Raw genomic sequence first — 20,864 nt, 5'->3', positions numbered from 1 at the left:
CATAGTTGCCTTTGAATTCATTGGGAACTGTGCCTGCAGTCATGGGCATAAGTATAGGAGGTACAGAGGGTGTGGTCGCACCTAGGCCAAGGAGCCCTTGAGGGTCCATAAAGTCTCTCTTCCCCATATTGCAAATCAACACTATCAATGAAGCTTTATAGTTGGGGGCCCAGTTCCATATTTTGCACTGGGGCCCAGCAACTTCAAGTTACACTTCTGCCTGCAGTACCAAATAAGGTCACTGCAATATGGACAGCGCTATCTACTTCCACCACTGCCTGCACTGACAGAAGGCCCAGTGCTCAGCTCATTGTGGGGGTCCTAAGTGGCCCCTGCTATTCAGCTATTTATGACCTATCTTGAGGATAGGTTATCAGTAGTCAAAGTCCCAAAAGTCCCAGACAACTTCTTTAAAAACCATTCATCTGTAAATTGCATTCTCCTCAGTACATGGTGTCACAGGCATCTGCTTACTCTGACTACCCCAGATCCTGGCGCTGCTCTTGAGAAAGCTTTAGGTTACACTTTCTGAACAAAATTTTGTAATCTCAATAAAATGCATTTTAAACATCATTTCAGATACTTTTACCATAAAATGTCAGCAGCACAGGACAATTATTTATACAACACTCATGCTAATGTTTACTGCAAGCAGCCATTTTTAGCTAATGTTGACCAGCTTTGTCCGAAAAGTGTCCATCCCCATGATTACATGCATGATAGTGACAGCTCTTCTTATAAGTTGTACTTTTATATGGCTTCTATTGTACATTTAATACACTTTTAATATCTGTACTTGTCTGAGGGTGATGTTACTATGTCAGTCCCAGCCCTTCACTCCTCATGCCAGTGCATGCTTACTGTGATTTCAGTGTTGGAAGCCGACAGTGAAGCCTCTCCTCCTACATTTGGGTAGATTGGGCTGTCCCACCTTCTAGCCAACCAATCAGCATTAGTCTGTGTACATTTATTCTGGTTCCTCCTCTCAGAGGGCTCCATTTATACTTCTAGTCTGAAGGTGTTTCTGTTCTAGTTAAGACACTAAATTACGTCCAATCCAGATAAAGTGTTTTTGCATCTAGTTTGGATGTAACACTGCCATTTTAGATGTAATGATCTTATTTTCTCTTATAAAATGTTTCTTTTTCATCATTATACAAGGTACCTATCTGCTTAGGATTCCCACAGCCATTATCAAACATTATACTGATATTAGATTTTATTTTTGTTTAGAACTTTTACCTGTGCTGTATAACTACAGCCCCAGTTGGGACACTGTGTAAAATGTAAATAAACATAAAGAAAAAAAGATTGCAATGATTTGGAAATCTCATATAACCCCATTTTATTCACAATAGAACACATATCAGAAATTGAAAATGAGACATTTTTCCATTTCATTTTAAAAATTAACGCGTTTAGAAATTGATGGCAGTAACACATCTCAAAAAAGTTGGGACTGGGTTAACAAAAGGCTGGAAAAGTAAGTGGTACTAATGAAAAACAGCTGGAGGGTCCATTATCTACTAAGTCACATGACTGCATATAAAAAGAGCATGTTAGGGAGGCGGAGTCTCCAATCTGTGGAAAACTGCATCTAAAAATTGTGGAACAATTTCAGAAAAATGTTCCTCAACGTAAAATTGGGAAGACTTTGAATATCCCACCATCAACAGTACATAATACCATCAGAAGATTCTGAGCCGAGAGTCAATATTGGATGCTCGAGATCTACGGGCCTTCAGGTGGCACTGCATTAAAAACAGGCATGATTCTGTAATGGAAATTTCTTCATGGGCTCAGAAATACTTCCAGAAATCATTGTCTGTGAACACAGTTCACCGTGCAATCCACAAATGAAAGTTAAGGATGCATCATGCAAAGAAAAAGACATATATCAACACAATCCAGAAATACCAGCGTCTTCTCTGGGCCAAAGCGCATTTAAAATGGACTGAAGGAAAATAGAAAAACTGTTCTGTGGTCAGCTGAATCAAAATTTGAAATTCTTTTTGGAAACCATGGATGTCGTGCCCTGTAGACTTAAGATAAGAGGGAATATCCAGCTTGCAATCAGCACACAGTTCAAAAGCCTGTATCTCTGATGGTATGGGATTGCATTAGTGCCTACGTAATGGGCAGCTTATATGAAGGATTTAAAACAACATGTGCTCCCATCCAGACAACGTCTCTTTCGGGGAAGGCCTTGCATATTTCAGCAGGACGATGCTAAACCACATACTGCATCCATCACAACAGCATGGCTTTGTAGAAGAAGAGTCCTGGTGCTGAACTGACCTGCCTTAAATGCAGACCTTGTACCAGTAGAAAACATTTGGTGCATTATTAAGCACAAAATCTGGCAAAGAAGACCCAGAGCTGTTGGGCATCTAGATTCCTACATCAGACAGAATGGGACAACATTCCTCTCCCAAAACTCCAGTAATTGCTCTCCTCACTTCTTAGTTCTTTACAGGCTGTTGTAAAAAGTAGTAGGGATACTACACGATGGTAGACCTGGCCCTGGCCCAACTTTTTTGAGATGTGTTGCTGCCATCAATTTCTAAATAAGTACATTTTTTTAATGAAATGAAAAAAAATGTCTTCCTTTCACATTCTGATATGTTCTATTATGAATAAAATTTGATTATATAAGATTTCCAAATCATTGCAGTCTTTTTATTTTTACGTTTATTTACATTTTTAACAGCGTCACAACTTTTTGGAAATAAAGACATAAAAGTAGTGAACTAGTTAATCAGGTAAAAGACTACAACACTCTCCTCTGAACTTAAAAATCTTACTAGTGTCCTGCTGCTTTAATAAGGCAAACCAAGTTATTATAATAATAAACAGTCACATCAATCATTCATAAGTACTATATGTATTTGTAGTAGACAATAAATCTAGTGGTTATACTACTTCAGTACTATTAACTATGCCTTAGTGTCACTTAAATATCCTATGTGCTGATTTATGGAACATTTAAGTTACTCAGACATGTAAACAATATGCATGAAAAAAAGAATATCTGAGAAACATAGCATATTACAAAGTGGTCTATGAATCACATAGATGTCTAGACTGAAGTATTCAATGTCAAGGTCATCAATTACAGTCATGCAGTAAATAGAGACGGTAAATAAACACTTACCCCATTTTGCCCAGATAAGATTTTGCACTGAAGTGATGTACAGAACGTCTAGAATGTTTCCTCTTGTACCATTAGTACTGCTCCGTGTTTCTTGAATTAGATTTTATCTTGTATATGATCAACCTCTTTTAACTTGTATCACTCATCAGTGTAACACAGATACATAAAGTGTCTGGCTTTTAAATCCAAGGATAATTCCAAAACCGAAGGAGAAAACAAATGAAAGGAGCGAGAAGTTGTTTTTTTTCTTATATAACTTACTGTAGTAAAAAATAACAATTGTATATTAAAAAAAGTATATCCAACAAAATAAGCGCGCATTCATGTGCCTTCTTCTCCCAGAGTCTTGTAGTTTCAGGCAACACTAGGAAGCCAGCCCAATGCTTATTCCAATCATGTCCTTCTTGACAAAGATCCACTTCCCACGCTCCTCTTCCCACACACACAGACATATATACAGTATGCACCAGTGTGACCAATAACCGCAGACCTCCCAAGTCTCCTTCCTTTGCTAGAACCAAGCCCCTTCTTCCTCTTGGGACTTTTCTGCAGGATGGATCCAGTACTATATAATAAAATGAAGAAGTATCAGGAGGCAAAGCAATGTGATAACGATAGATAGATAGATAGATAGATAGATAGATAGATAGATAGATAGATAGATAGATAGATAGATAGATAGATAGCAAATAGACAGGTAAAATAAATAAACTGAGATAGAAAGATAAACATATTTTCTAAATAGAACATAAACAGATAGATTAAACATAGACCAGCTGAGATAGAGATATATTTAGAGCATAGATAGGCACTTGCACATAGATCTTAGATAGATAGATAGATAGAGCAGGTATAATATTACTAGATAGACAGAACATAGATCATAAATCAATTTAGATAAATAAATCAAAAATCAATTGAAATAGATAGAGCAGAATTATTTCTAGACAGAACACAGACAATTAGACACATACGAGTAGATCTCAGCACAATTGGGATAGATAGATAGATAGATAGATAGATAGATAGATAGATAGATAGATAGATAGATAGATAGATATTAGATAGATAGATATTAGATAGATAGATAGATAGATAGATAGATAGATAGATAGATAGATAGATAGATAGATACAGTGAGCATATATTACCAGATAGAGCATAGAAAAATAAGCAAAACATCGATCATAAATCAATTGCGTTAGATAGATAGATAGATAGATAGATAGATAGATAGATAGATAGATAGATAGATAGATAGATAGATAGATAGATAGATAGATAGAAAGAATTATGGTAGTTCAAAATCAGATTATTAATTAAAATAACCTGTAGATTATATTGTGAGTGATCTTCTACTTGAAGGATAGGAATGAAAAATGAGTAAACATCCCAGCCATACAGTACATGGGACAGATTGTTACTAGAGAGTCCAGTGTTCTGGGTACAGTATAAACCTTCCAAGGAGCCGTCTTGTACTGCTGTATATTCATGAAGCGCAGCCAATGTAATGTTATAAGTACAATAAATGTGGGTTCTGAATAAGGACATATTCTCAGCAGATTGGTTCTAGGACAGGCCCAGCATACTGCAGCATGAAAGCTCTATTATACCTCTGTATATTCATGAAGATTATATTATGTAACATCGGTAAAACTATTTTAATGTGGATTATATTCTTATTTAAATAATGACTATTCTTGGAGGATGGAGGATAAGAAGAAGTAGACTATTAGCAAAAGACCCAGGTGACAACTAGTGCCAGATTAAGGAGAGACTGGTAAGAGAAAACTCTGCTTTGCTGGAGTATATACCTGACTGGGTCCTAGCAGAGTTGAAGAGTCAGTTATACTGCTGCATATCCATGGAGATTATCTGATGTAACATGAAGTCATATCACTAGTGCATTACATGGATGATGAAATACAGAATTAATAGATTAATGGATATTATTAATGCAAATGGTGCAAATATCTAAGCCATGGATTAAAGTTTTAAGGGATGGGGAAAGGTCCAGTGTCCTGGGTATCTACCTGTCTGGGGCCCGAGGTGCTGGATCCTAGCCGAGCAGCAGCGCTGGAGGGTCGGGGATGACAGAATGTGACATTGCAGGGGCTGCAGACGCTTATCATCCAGAGCAGGACTCACACAGGCGGCGCCTTCAGCACCACGGACAGCAGCAGCAGCAGTGGGCGATCGCTGGCAGCAGAGGGAGCAGCTTGTGTGCGGCCATCAGCAGGGCACAGCAAGCAGCCATCCTTCAGCTGGTGGCACCGAGCATGTCTCTGTAACACACACACAGTGACAGGAGGGTAACGGGGACTTGGGGAGGAGACACAAGATATAATAACCCCAGATCGCAAGGACAGCGCCGCCCTCAGCAGCTGATTCAGGCCTGGCACCTATAATCCACGGGCATTGTGCTGTATTCTAGACGAGCCAAGTCTGCTGCTGGCATGGGTCACTAAATCTGACTTCCACCTTCCTTTGCCCTTGCATTTGGTTCCATGCCAGCTATATGACATTCACAAGTTGCACAAGTCGTTGTCATTGCATGGCACCCAGGAAACTGCACATTATCATCCTTGGCATGCTGTAATGATAAGCATCTTACCTTATGCATGCTGGCATCTGAATCTACAGACATAAACTCACAGTTGTATCCATATTCCCCCTGCATCCAGCAAGCCTCATGTTATGTAACCTAGCTATAGCATATGCAACTGCACCTACAGAATCCACTGGCAGCCACTCACCTCCTATTGCAAGTGAAGGCCCCAGATAAGAGCTGCTGGATGTGCATATTGCACGTATTAGACAGTGCACACTCCCCCATCTGTCACAATAGCGTTATAGCACATGCACTATTTCTGTGTCAGTACAGTAGGAGGAGGATGCTGCATTGGATGACTGTATGGAGTGCACAAGCCTATATATGTGTGTGTGTGTGATGCTGGATGGTGCATAGTGTGTAAGTACAGTATATCATGTCTAGTGATACTGTATAGACTATGCATGGTAGGATAAGAATCACTGCCTGTAATGCATGTGTGTAATGGTTGCATTCTGCATATTTACTGCTTGCATAAAATCGTGGCATTGCAGGTTTAGAAGCATTGCCTCTGTATGTACATAGCATATACTGTGTGCATAGTGCCTTGTAGCAGGCAGATCCGCAGCACCACATACACAGAAGCCAGTAATGGCAACACTGACCGCCTGATGATCCCGGTTACCGAGGCTCTGAGGCTGGGATGCGGGCCTGGCTGGTGCCGTGTGTCTGCTCAAACCTTCTCTCCATCCCTCTGCTCTGGAGACATTTAAATAAGCAACGTCATCCCGTTCTCCCCTCCGCATTGACGTCACTCCCGTGTGGGGGATGACGTCAAAGTGCTCAGCGCAGCCGGAAGCGGTTTCTAAATAAGGGGAGAAGGGAGAGGCAGAAAGCTGGAGGAGGGAGGAAGGGGGAGAGGAGGGAGGTGAGTGAGGACCCTGGGATAACGCTTTGTTGTGCTGCTCACCAAAAATAGATGTGTGAGGAGACATGATGCGGCTGAACTTTAGTAAGAAATAACAGCAACACTATGTAATCCATCCTCAGTCCACCCAAACACATCATCATCATCATCAGCCCAGGCTCATGTGTCAGGGAGCCCACTCACACATCTATCTGTAACATACAACTATCTCATTAACTTCTATGTATCCATCTATCTATCAATCAATCAATCCATCTATCTTGTTATCCTTTGTTATTATCCACCTATCTTGCATCTGTTCCATCATATTCTATCTATCTATCTATCTATCTATCTATCTATCTATCTATCTATCTATCTATCTATCTATCTATCTATCTATCTATCTATCCATCTATCTTATATCTATATATCAACCTCATATCTATCTATTTATCTATCTATCTCATATCTATCTATCTATCTATCTATCTATCTATCTATCTATCTATCTATCTATCTATCTATCTATCTATCTATCTCATATATATCTATCTCATATCTATGTATCTCTCTATGTTCTATCTATCTATCTATCTATCTATCTATCTATCTATCTATCTATCTCATATCTATCTATCTAATATCTATCTATCATCTATATATCCCTCTATCTATCCCTCTTTCATTATCTATCTATCCAAATTAAGCTAAGATCTGTGTGTATGTGTCAATTGGTCTGTGTTCAGTCTAGAAATATATGTTCCTTTCCATTGATTTTCTATGTTCTTTCTTTCTTTCTTTCTTTCTTTCTATCTCCTATCTATCTATCTCATATCTATCTATCTAATATCTATCTATCTCTACCTTATATCTATCTATCTCATATCAATCTATGTATCTGTCTATGTTCTATCTATCTCATATCTATCTATCTATCTATCTATCTATCTATCTATCTATCTATCTATCTATAAGTCTGTGATTTTCTATCTATCTATCCATCTATCTCATATCTATATATCTACCTCATATCTATCTATCTCACATCTATCTATCTATCTATCTATCTATCTATCTATCTATCTATCTATCTATCTATCTCATATCTATGTATCTATCTATGTTCTATCTATCTTATATCTATCTATCTACCTCATATCTATCTAGCTAGCTATCTCATATATATCAATCGATCTATCTATCATTAGGTCTGTGATTTTCTATCTATCTATCCATCTATCTCATATCTATATATCTACCTCATATCTATCTATCTCACATCTATCTATCTATCTATCTATCTATCTATCTATCTATCTATCTATCTATCTATCTATCTATCTATCTCATATCTATGTATCTATCTATGTTCTATCTATCTATCTTCTATCTATCTATATCTACCTCATATCTATCTATCTATTTATCTATCTCATATCTATCTATGTATCTGTCTATATTCTATCTATCTCATATCTATCTATATATCTATCTATCAATAGGTCTGTGATTTTCTATCTATCTATCTATCCCATATCTATATATTTACCTCATATCTATCTATCTCATATCTATCTATGTGTCTGTCTATGTTCTATCTAACTCATATCTATCTATTTATCTATCAATAGGCCTGTGATTTTCTATCTATCTATCTATCTATCTCATATCTATATATCTACTTCATATTTATCTATCTATCTATCTCATATCTATGTATCTATCTATGTTCTATCTATCTATCTTATATCTATCTATCTACCTCATATCTATCTATTTATCTATCTCATATCCATGTATCTATCTCATATCTATGTTCTATCTATCTATCTATCTATCTATCTATCTATCTATCTATCATCTATGTATCCATTTATCTATTCCTCTTTCATTATCTATCTATCCAAATTAAGCTAAGATCTGTGTGTATGTGTCAATCGGTCTGTCTTCGGTCTAGAAATATATGTTCTTTTCCATTGATTTTCTATCTATCTATCTGTCTATATTGTTTCTTTCTTTCTTTCTATCTTCTATCTATCTCATATCTATCTATCTATATATCTACCATCTATCTATATCTACCTCATATCTATCTATCTCATATCTATCTATGTATCTGTTTATGTTCTATCTATCTCATATCTATCTATATATCTATCTATCAATAGGTCTGTGATTTTCTATCTATCTCATATCTATCTATCTAATATCTATCTATCTCTACCTTATATCTATCTATCTATCTATCTCATATCAATCTATGTATCTGTCTAAGTTCTATCTATCTCATATCTATCTATCTATCTATCTATCTATCTATCTATCTATCTATCTATCTATCTATCTATCTATCTATCTATCTATCTATAGGTCTGTGATTTTCTATCTATCTATCCATCTATCTCATATCTATATATCTACCTCATATCTATCTATCTCACATCTATCTATCTATCTATCCATCTCATATCTATGTATCTATCTATGTTCTATCTATCTTATATCTATCTATCTACCTCATATCTATCTATCTATCTCATATCTATCAATCGATCTATCTATCATTAGGTCTGTGATTTTCTATCTATCTATCCATCTATCTCATATCTATATATCTACCTCATATCTATCTATCTCATATCTATCTATCTATCTATCTATCTATCTCATATCTATGTATCTATCTATGTTCTATCTATCTATCTTATATCTATCTATCTATCTATATCTACCTCATATCTATCTTTCTATTTATCTTTCTATCTCATATCTATCTATGTATCTGTCTATATTCTATCTATCTCATATCTATCTATATATCTATCTATCAATAGGTCTGTGATTTTCTATCTATCTATCTATCTATCTATCTATCTATCCCATATCTATATATTTACCTCATATCTATCTATCTCATATCTATCTATCTATCTATCTATCTATCTATCTATCTATCTATCTCATATCTATCTATGTGTCTGTCTATGTTCTATCTAACTCATATCTATCTATTTACCTATCTATCAATAGGCCTGTGATTTTCTATCTATCTATCTATCTATCTATCTATCTCATATCTATATATCTACTTCATATCTATCTATCTATCTCATATCTATGTATCTATCTATGTTCTATCTATCTATCTTATATCTATCTACCTCATATCTATCTATTTATCTATCTATCTCATATCCATGTATCTATCTCATATCTATGTATCTATGTTCTATCTATCTATCTATCATCTATATATCCATTTATCTATTCCTCTTTCATTATCTATCTATCCAAATTAGGCTAAGATCTGTGTGTATGTGTCAATCGGTTTGTCTTCGGTCTAGAAATAGATGTTCTATTCCATTGATTTTCTATCTATCTATCTGTATTGTTTCTTTCTTTCTTTCTTTCTATCTTCTATCTATCTATCTCATATCTATCTATCTATATATCTACCATCTATCTATCTATATCTACCTCATATCTATCTATCTCATATCTATCTATGTATCTGTTTATGTTCTATCTATCTCATATCTATATATCTACCTCATATCTATCCATCTCATATCTATATATCTACCTCATATCTATCTATCTCACATCTATCTATCTATCTATCTATCTCATATCTATCTATCTATCATCTATCTATCTATCTCATATCTGTCGATCTACAGTATCTAATATTTATCTAATTCATTATCACTATTCCCTCCTTCCATCATTTCTCTGTATCTCCCTATCTTTCTGATTACACAGTTATTACTGCAGTGACCCCCAGACAGCACTGGCTGTGCATTATAGTAGAAGTCTCATTCCTGTAGCAGGGCATTGTGTTTTCTTTCTGGAACCCCTGACTGGGATACATGTTTAGAACCCCCAGGGTTCCACAGAATTCCAGTTGGGAATGACTGCAGACAATCATCTGAGCTCCGTGTTCTATTTTCTTATGATGAGATCAATTAAAAAAATATTCACATCCTGTAAAAATAAAATCCTGTTAATCTCCCTGTACACATTATGAGCATAGCAGGAAATTATGGTTGTTGGTAAAGAAGCATTACACCTTTTCTCACTCCCTTGATGAGGTACCTTTCCACTAGATCCTAAGTAAATGCACATAACTATATACAGTATCATTCTGGCTCTGATATCTATTATGTATCAAAACATATTTTACCCTACATTTAAACACTTTAAGTGGCATGTTAAACATTGCTACATCTGCTAAAGTAAATGTTTCTGGGTAATGTACTATGTATCTGTCAATTGGATGTACCAAAAGGACTGATGGGACCATAATATAAAAAGAACTATAGTAGAGTCCATGATTAAAGCTGATCACACACATCAGATGTTTATTGGCACATCTACACCATTTTGGTGGCATCTGCCATCTTTTAATGTCTATACCTCATCAAAGAGATTAGACTGTCTGCATATCCCATTAAAATTATGTAAGGCAGGCAAATGTGGATCCACCTTGCCACATACTGGTTTGACTTTGGAATATCTGGGGAAGCAGCACCCTGGTTTTTACCCTTGACCCCTCCAAGTGGGATACGGTCTTTGCTGTGGAATCCTCAAGCCATTACTTGTCCAGACAAAAAATTACTAGTTCTGCTGACACAGCACTGGGCCACGGTGCGGTACCTGATGGTGTGGACAGGAGTCTTGCCGAATTACAGGCTATGGGCCGGGCTGGTGGCACAAATGCAATAACGATGTCCAGACTGAAGGTCAGGTTAGACAGCAAGCAAACTCTCCAGAGCACAGAGCTTAGGTCAGGGAGAATTGAAGTCAGGATAGTCAGGATAGCATGCATGGATATGGCATTATGGTTCATCTCAAAGTTGCTTCATAAGAATGAAATCTAGACTTTGGGCTGGCCAATGAAGTTTGCAGATGTTCAACTCCGCAAACCAAGCCTCAATACTACATGCTCTATGACATGATATTTGGTCATGCTGGTATAGCCATGGAGCTGTACCAAAGTAGCCACAGGGTGGTTAATGCCACATTGTCCAGAATGTCTCTGTACCCATTAGCATTGAGGGTGGACTTCACTATAACTAATGGCTCCAGTGCTTCCTAACAGAAACACCCCCACAGCATAACAGAACCTCCTCCAAAATGCACTGTTGGGACAATTTATTCACGTAGAAACCGCTCTCCAAGCAACTGGCATATCCAAGTGCAGCTATTCAGTGGGAAGATGGTGTACTGTGATTCAGCTCTCTACAACACTTGCTTCCACACATTTAAAGTCCAAGAATGATGCTCCAAGCAGCATCTTAGGCTCCTCTATGCATTCACTGCTGTGATGGTGGGCTAGTGTGCAGCCACTCATCCATGGTAACCCTTGGCATGCAGTTCCCTACAGATGGTTCTGGTGCTAATGGATGTTCCAATAGCCTGTGAGACCTCCTCAACGAGTGTTTTGGCAGATGATATGATATGCGTGATGCCTTCACAGGTTGTACAAGGCTTTGATGTCTTCATTCTGTCAGTTTATGATTAGAGATGAGCGAGCATACTCAATAAGGCAAACTACTCGAGCGAGTAGTGCCTTATTCGAGTACCTGTCCGCTTGTCTCTAAAGATTCGGGTGTCGGCAGGGGGCGGAGAGCGGCGGGGAAGAGCGGGGAGGAACAGAGGGGGGATCTCTCTTTCCCTCTCCCCCGCTCAGTGTCGCAACTCACCTGTCACCCGCGCTGGCAGCCGAATCTTTAGAGACGAGCGGGCAGGTACTCGAATAAGGCGCTACTCGCTTGAGTAGTTTGCCTTATCAAGTATGCTCGCTCATCTCTATTTACGATGTCTCCCAGAAAGTGACTGCGGACACCATTTCCAAATAACATTGCCAACAATGGACTTTGGAAGGTTCAAAAGTGCTGCAATTTCACTTACTGATCGGTTGATCAGGTGATATCCCATCACCATACCCTGTTGGAATTCTGTCAGTTCTACACCTCATGAGATTCTGGTGGTTTCTGTACTAGGATATGTCTGTGTGATAGTCTCTTTTATACCTAAAATTCACACATCCGATTTACATATCCCCTATGCCTCACAACACAGGATTGGTGGGTATCTCAATACTTTTATCAACATAGTGGCCCTTTTACCCAGGCTGACAGTCGTTTGGACGGCTACACGAGCGCTGACATCACCGCTAAGGTTGTCAGCACTCGTGTAGAGCATTCATACTGAAAGTTCAAGTCGCGGCTACATCACCCGTTTTCTCGCCCATTCAGATAGCACACTAGCTCTGCTAAACTCCCTCCCCCTCTCTGCCCCTTGCTGGCTGCCAGCAAAGGGAGGGGGCAGGAGCATAGCAGAGCTAGTGTGCTAAACTCCCTCTCCGTCCCTTGCCCTCTGCCGGCAAGGAGAGGGGGTTAGAGCTTAGTAGAGCTAGTCATGCTAAACTCCCTCCGCCTCCCTTCCCCCTCTGCCTGCTGGCGGCTCCCATTGGCTAACTGCAAGCAAAAGATAGGGCAAGTCCTATCTTTTCCAGCTGCACGTAAAAGCAGCTGCCGGGATCGGCACCGCGTGTGCTATTTTTTCCGGACAGACGATTTTATTTGCCACAAAATCGCCCATCTGAATGAAGGCATTGGAATCCAGTGCTTCAGATTGTCGTGATTTTCGTCCAAAGTTTTATCGTGACAAAATCGGCGCGATAAAACGCTTGTGTGAATAAAGCCTACACATCGCAGCATGCTCTATTTTTGTCCCAGTCTCGCATGAGAGTAGGACTTGCAGTGTGCGGTCTACTGTACATTGCACAGCACACAAATAGGGTGTCCATGTGCTGTATAATGCGAGTTACGTCCGAGGATTTTAGGCACAACTCGCCCTCGGCTATGTAACTACGGCCTTGTTTTACAGATCTGAAGCCTGTAGCTGCCATACTCTGTCCTCATGACAACACGTCCAGTCTGTACTCAGGCCATGTTTGGTTTTGTCATAGGCATTATTTTGTGCATTTTTTTTTTTTGCTAAATGTCTCGGGCCAAAAATTAGTTAAAAGATTATATTGAAATATGAAAATGTATTTGAAGAGGATTAGAATTTGTTGCACGCCAGAGCTCAAGAAGTGACCTACTCCTGCCAGTCATTCCGCTGACAGCTGTGTACTGGAGCCTTGTAACGGAACCCTTAACGCATGGAGATTTCTCCAAAATTCCATCTGAAAACCTTCATTAAAACCCTTGTAATTAAGTCCTTCAGAATGCTTACAACAATGCTGTGGTACATAATAAGAATAATGTGGCAACCACTTTAGATTTTCAGAACAAAATGTGCAGAATAAATGTCTTATACCCAACTCAAGCATCTTACATGTTGCAAAAAATGCTGAATTTCTACTAAGAACAGTGTCTTGTCCTTTTAGTCTTTTTCAGATTTTTTTGCACTTTATTTCCTCCTTCAATATACTTTACTTCTCCAATTGCTTAAGGAGCACTCCCCAGATGTCATATCGCTTCAGAAGATGCATCCAATCAGCCCCAAAATCCTTACCCTTCGCAATCCCTGGATAGGAAGAAACTACCACTCCATATTAATTGATAGTTCTTGTGGGGTCTCAGTTCTTATCTATAAAACATTACACTTTCATCTCCAAAAGCTTAAAACAGACACGCAGGGTAGAAATGTTATACTGCGATGCCATGTAATGTTCCACCCCCTTTTCTTGATAGTTATGTACTTTCCACCTCCTGCAAATTTAACACACTGGATACCACAATGGCCTTCAACTCTATTGAACAGTTGTATTTGTGGGTCAAAATAGAGTCTTTTGATTTTGGACCCCACTTTATATACTGGGTGCACCTCCTCTACTAAGCTCCTACCTCTTAGGTCTATGTCAATGGCTAGCTTACCAATTCTTTTCTCCTCTGCCCAGGCACTGGGATGTCCACTAACATGACTTCTCTATGCTCTTTTAATGGAGCCGTTGATAGAGTCCTTGTGAAGTGGCCTACACGTAGAGAGCCTATGCTGACAAAGACTGGAGGAATGGTTAGGCCTATGCGCAGAGGATATGATTTTATACCCAACGGATCTTGGCCCTTCTTTACAAAGAGCAATCAATGTGAAAATATTGTAAAGGTTTTTTGACCATTTAGTAGAGTCTTTAGAGTCAGTGTGCCACAGTTATAAAAACACAGCATGATCTATATATGACATTTCTTCTGGCACTTTCTCAATAGACTTCTCTAAAAAATACTGGAAAGACACCTATGTAAAAGAAGCTATAAACATCAAAGGTCTGCTACTTACACGCTGCTACAGCAACATGTAAACCACGCTGCTGACATGCAGGAATTCTGCAGTGAACGAGCTGCTCCATGCTCCACGGAGCAGCCTGTTCACATGTCCGTGATGCGAGCAGAGTGCTGCCGTGGCTCCCATAGGAGCCTGTGGTCAGTACCATGGACATCAATTCAGCACAGAGCTGACAGGCTAGTCGGCACTCATTGTCCTATCTTTTTTACCAGCAGTGCAGATTCTGCACTGGTAAAAAAGCTCTGTGTGAGCGCTTCCATAGCAAGCGTGATTTACACGTTGCTGTAGCAGCGTGTAAACCACGCTCGTCTGAATGCACCCTAAGGCCTTAGTCACACGGGCGTTTTTTGCCGCGATTTGCGGATCGCATCATGGATGCGCATCCGCAAATCACGTGACTGGGGCCGAAAAATCGCCCGAGAACATATAGAAGACAAATCCTTCTTCTCTGCCACAGCTGTAACAGCTGTGGCAGAGAAGAACGATGTTTGCCCATTGAATTCAATGGAGCCGGCAATACAGCCGGCTCCATTGAAAGCAATGCGCTGCGGGCGATCGCGGGATGAATTGTCGGGAGGGCTTAAATATATAAGCCCTTCCCTGCAATTCATCCAGAAATGTGTAGAAAAAAATATATATATATACTCACCTTGTCCCGGCAGACGGAGTTCAGCGCGGCCAGCCTGCAGTGGGTGTGAGTGAGAGCTGCCCCTGACTGGCTCAGCGCTGAGCCAATCAGAGGCAGCTCTCACTTACACCCATTCACACCCACTGCAGGCCGGCCGCGTTGAACTCCGTCTGCCGGGACAAGGTGAGTATATATATATTTTTTATTTTTACACATTTCTGGATGAATTGCAGGGAAGGGCTTATATATTTAAGCCCTTCCCGACAATTCATCCCGCGATCGCCCGCAGCCCATTGCTTTCAATGGAGCCGGCTGTATTGCCGGCTCCATTGAATTCAATGGGCAAACATCGTTCTTCTCTGCCACAGCTGTTACAGCTGTGGCAGAGAAGAATGATTTGTCTTCTATATGTTCTCAATGGGGTCGGCGCTGCTGCCGCCGGCCCCATTGAGCGCTTATAGAGAAGAGAACAGGAATCGCAGATCGCAGATAGGTGTGATCTGCGATTTCTGTTCTATAATTTATTGGACGAGCGCATAAAAAGCGCTCATGTGTCCGATACCATTGCAAAGCAATGGTTTTAAAAAATCGCCGGACGCATGCGCATGCGCAAATCGCACAAAAAAACGCCCGTCTGACTAAAGCCTAAATCAGTAATTCTCAGTATGTTGCTGGCTGCAAAGTCAATCATTGCCAAAAACTTCATGACATATGAAACTATAACAGGTATTTACTGGAAGGGGTCGAGTACTAGCTGGTTATTTTTGAAAAATTATATGCAGAATAAGAATGAGAAGAAAAGATATGGATTGTCAAAAATAACTGGTATTCCTGGATCTAAAATGTATCTTACGGTGGCTTCAGACGGGCGCATGTGCAAATATGCTCACCGCTTCAGAGCATATCAGTGCATGAACTAGTCAAAATTCTTTTTTTCTTACAATTTCGCGCTATTGCGCACGGGTAAAAAAGAAAAGCAGGAAGATAGGTCCTGCCATATCTTTTTTTGCACGTAGAAAAACTCTGTGCAAGAAATAATGGGCAAATCCTATCTTTTCTCGCGTGTACTATTAACACTCGAAAATCCCGCTAGTCAAAATGAAACCATTGCAATTGATGGTTTTGTTTCGTCAAGTTTTTATGGTTGCAAAGCATGACAAAATCACATTCATCTGTTTAAGCCCTAAAGGCCAAAAAAAAGTTCCCGTGCATTTTGTAGTGAATTCAAGAAACAATTTTTTTTTTCATGAGTTATTTGAACTGGTTGCCGACAGATAGCAAAGGAAGGAAGGGGTAGAGGTAAATATTAAGACACTGGTATAGAAATTGTGCATAGATTAATAAAAACTAATAAAAGAGAAAATAAAAAATGCCATGAATAAATACTAGAGATGAGCGAGCGTACTCGGAAAAGCACTACTCGCTCGAGTAATTAGCTTTATCCGAGTATCGCTGTGCTCGGGTCTGAAGATTCGGGTGCCGCTGCGGCTGACAGGTGAGTCGCAGCGGGGAGCAGGGGAGAGCGGGCGGGAGAGAGGGAGAGAAAGATCTTACCTCCGTTCCTCCCCGCTCCGTGCCGGCACCCGAATCTTCAGGGACGAGCACAGCGATACTCGGATAAAGCAAATTACTCGAGCGAGTAGTGCTTTTCCGAGTACGCTCGCTCATCTCTAATAAATACTTTATGTATTTTAAAACACAAAGAAAAAAGAAAGTGTGAGAGGCCTTGTAGAAATTGGAAGAAAGGTGTTGAGTTTTCACTTGGTGATTCAACTCTGACTTTGGCTATTGTAACATCGGGTGTGAGGGTGGATTTGCTATGGAGAAAACCACAGCAAATCGGCAACAAATAAAAAATCAACACCATTACGCTTTGTAATTACAAGGGTGAAATCTGCTATGAAGTCAAGCAAGCTTCCACAGCAGAATAGTGCACACTACATGTCTATTAAGCCGCTATTTCATACCGTCCGAAAATTGCGACCATCTGAGGCATTGGATCCCAATGCATTCGTTCACATAGGCGATTTTGCACCATGAACAATCGCCCGGCAGGAAAAAATAGAACATACGCTGCTGATTCCAGTGGGCACTTTTACTTGCGGCCGGAAATTATAGTTCTGGTTCTATCTTTTGACGGATATACACTGGCAGCTCCCATAGACTCCTATAGGAGCTGGAAAAAAAGGAGGGGGAGGCAGTTTAGCAGCGACCAACACAGGAAAAAGCTTACAGGTGCCTCTATTTTGGCATTTAAAATCATTCTGAGTATTTATGCCGAGCAAGGGATTTTCGGGCTGCGGCGTATTTTTTCACTAATACGTCGCACCCGGCCGTTTGAGTGGACGAGAAAACACTAATTAAGCTAGGGACTTGATCGCGTCATTTCTTCATTCACGCTATTTACTGCACATGCTTGCGACTGCAAAAACGCATATGCTCGTGTGAAGGAGCCCTCAGGGTGACTACCCACTACAGTTCTTTTTCACTGCAAAATTCGCAGCGTTTTTTTTCTCCATGGGTCTATGGGATTTTCTAATGTTAAAATCGCATCGCGCAAAATCACAATTTCGCGGTAAATTGCGATTTTGCCACGATGCGTTTTTAACATTAGAAAGTCCCATAGACACCTGGAAAAAAAAAAAAGCAGCAAATTCGCAAACGCTAGTGGGTAGTCACCCTCAGCGGCTTTACATAGACACAGGGGCGTAACTATAGGGGATGCAGGGGATGCGGTTGCCCCTGGGCCCAGGAGCCTTAGGGGGCCCATAAGGCCTCTCTTCTCCATATAGGGAGCCGAGTACTATGATTAAAGCATTATAGTTGGGGGCCCTGTTACAGGTTTTGCATTGGCGCCCAGGAGCTTCAAGTTACGCCTCTGCATAGACATATGAGTTTTGGCGTGTAACTCAGCCCAACATATTTGCGCTATGAATGAGTCTTTTTTACGTGCGTGATGACATATTTTACTGTAAGTTTTGTGCTCGCAAGGCATCACTTTTTGCACACTGGACACAACCACACCCCAATTTAAATGGCTTTTTAGCCTAATGAGTTCCAGATGTATTTTTACCTACGCAATTGTGCAGCATAGTGGGGTCCTTTGGTGTGCAAATACGCATAAACGTAGATCATGCAGTTTTTTGGGGGCGTGACATGCGTTCACAAAAAAGGCTCAAGAACAAACCCATTGAAATTGAGGAGTTCTATTCTCTGCATAATGTGTGTTCAAATTTTGCGCACGCAAATACACCCATGTGAAGCCGCCCTAACACATGCAGACTTTGCTGAGGATTTGCTGGAAGATCTGCATACAAATGTTGTTAACATATCCTAACGCCCTATATAACTTGAAGGTATTATGTTCGTGTACATGACTTCTTACCTAAATACAGTATGCAAAAGTATCTTCCTAGAATGAGGACCTCTTTTTATCACTGTCCAAATTCTTCTAATTCACCTGTGATAGGATTTTGGGGTAGTCCATCATAATTTAGATTATATTAGTGGGGGGTGCTGGGACATTACCGTGTGATCAGATGGTGCACATCATGTAAGTATAGTATATTTTTCGACTTCTGGAATACAGTAGTTACCAACTACAGTAATTGTGCTATTAAGTGAAATTAATTAATGTGGATAAGGCACGACAAATATTATTTGTTTTCAAAGCATTACAATGTTTCCAGCAATTAGTTATAAGTGATAAAATCAGACAGTTACTGGAGCGTCCTATGAGCTGTGTGATTAATTAAAGTGTTAATTATTCTACTCAAGTGATTTAATTGTTGTAGTTAACTATTGCATTCATTTATTATGTGTATTGTCTTTGTCATAAAGCTGTCAGAAATTGACCAGATATCTGAAAAACATTATAATCACATCTGGGTGGTTGTATAAAAAAAAAAGGATGGTTTAAGAGCCAGAGGCTGAAATTGGAGTTTCTGGGAAAAACCTGTAAGAGTGCCCTACTTTACAACATGCAATTTATAGCACTGATTATCTCCTATGCGGCAGAGGAAGCATTGGACCACCTTATGTATCATTTCCCTAGAGCGAATGCAACCTCTGTACCTCATCTACTAACATCCCTGAAAATGCACACAGTGATGTCACTACACAAGAATCATTTTTAGAGTGATGTCACAGTGCTGGAATAATAAATACTGTTATGTGGCAGTACAGAGATAATAATCACAATGATGTCACAGTACAGAGATAATAAACACAGTAATATGAGTATGGCAGTACAGAGTTAATAATCTGAACGATGTCACAGTACAGATATAAAAAACATAGTAATGTAACAGTACAGGAATGATAAACAGAGTCCCACAGTTAGGGTGGCATCACACGAGCGTGTTTTTGTGCGTGAATACGCATGCACAAAAACACGCTTCTATTTGCAACAATGCATTCCCTATGGTGTGTTCACATGTCCGTGCTTTACAGGCGTGTGTCTGCTAAGATAGAACATGCGTGCGCCATAGGGAATGTACACATTGTTTTCAATGGAGCCGCGGCTGCTGCAGGCAGCTCCATTGAAGACAATGGTCTGCCGGCACCCCTGCATTCTTTTTCACAGAAGGGCTTTACATATAAACTCTTACCTAATAAAGAAAGATTTTAGTGTAAAAAAAAAAGTGAAAATATACTTAACTGTCTGCCGCTGCCGTGACCCCTGCGGGGATGAAGAACACATCTGCTGTATGCGGCAGATGTTTCCTTGATCCCCGCTAGTATGAAGAATTCTCTGCTGCTACATCTGCCACATCTGTGACAAATGCAGCAAAGGAACTCTTCAACTCTCTACCACAGCTGTCACACATGACAGCTGCGGTAGAGGATTCTGCTGCAAGCAAACCCTTCAATTGATTTCAGGGAAGGGCTTTAAATATAAGCCCTTCCCAGAAAATCCAGAAAAAGTGGTTTAAAAAACAAAAAAAAAAATACATACTTACCTCCCTTCAGCTGCCGGGGCTCAGCCGTGTCTTCTCCTGCTGTCCCCTGCTCTGTGTTGCTGGTCCCCGCCTGCCGAAAGAGCTGAATGTGATTGGCTGAGGTGCTCAGCCAATCACAGGAAGCTCTACCCGAATGCATGTGTGACAGCTGCAGTAGAGAATTGAAGAATTCCTCTGCTGCATCTGTCTCAGATGTGGCAGATGTAGCAGCAGGGAATTCTTTATACTAGCGGGGATGAAGGTAATATCTGCCGCATGCGGCACATGTGTTCTTCATCCCCGCTGAGGTCTCGGCAGCGGCGGAGAGGTAAGTATATTTCTGACTTTTTTTTTTTTTACAGTAAAATCTTTCTTTATCAGGGAAG

At 39.8% G+C, this 20,864-nt stretch overlaps 1 protein-coding gene across 1 annotated transcript in view; it reads right to left on the bottom strand.

Annotated features, from left to right (window-relative positions):
- HOMER1 (homer scaffold protein 1) overlaps positions 1-3,291 on the bottom strand; it is a 111,875-nt gene extending 108,584 nt beyond the window's left edge. The window contains exon 1 of the mRNA XM_066601881.1: positions 3,155-3,291. Within this exon, the coding sequence (XP_066457978.1) occupies positions 3,155-3,159 (5 nt within the window). The 5' untranslated portion in view covers positions 3,160-3,291. The remainder of the gene's footprint in view (positions 1-3,154) is intronic.
- Between the last annotated feature and the right edge of the window lie 17,573 nt (positions 3,292-20,864).

This window comes from Eleutherodactylus coqui, chromosome 5 (assembly GCF_035609145.1).
Source record: "Eleutherodactylus coqui strain aEleCoq1 chromosome 5, aEleCoq1.hap1, whole genome shotgun sequence".
Lineage (NCBI taxonomy): Eukaryota > Metazoa > Chordata > Amphibia > Anura > Eleutherodactylidae > Eleutherodactylus > Eleutherodactylus coqui.
This window is presented reverse-complemented; position numbering and strand designations above follow the sequence as displayed.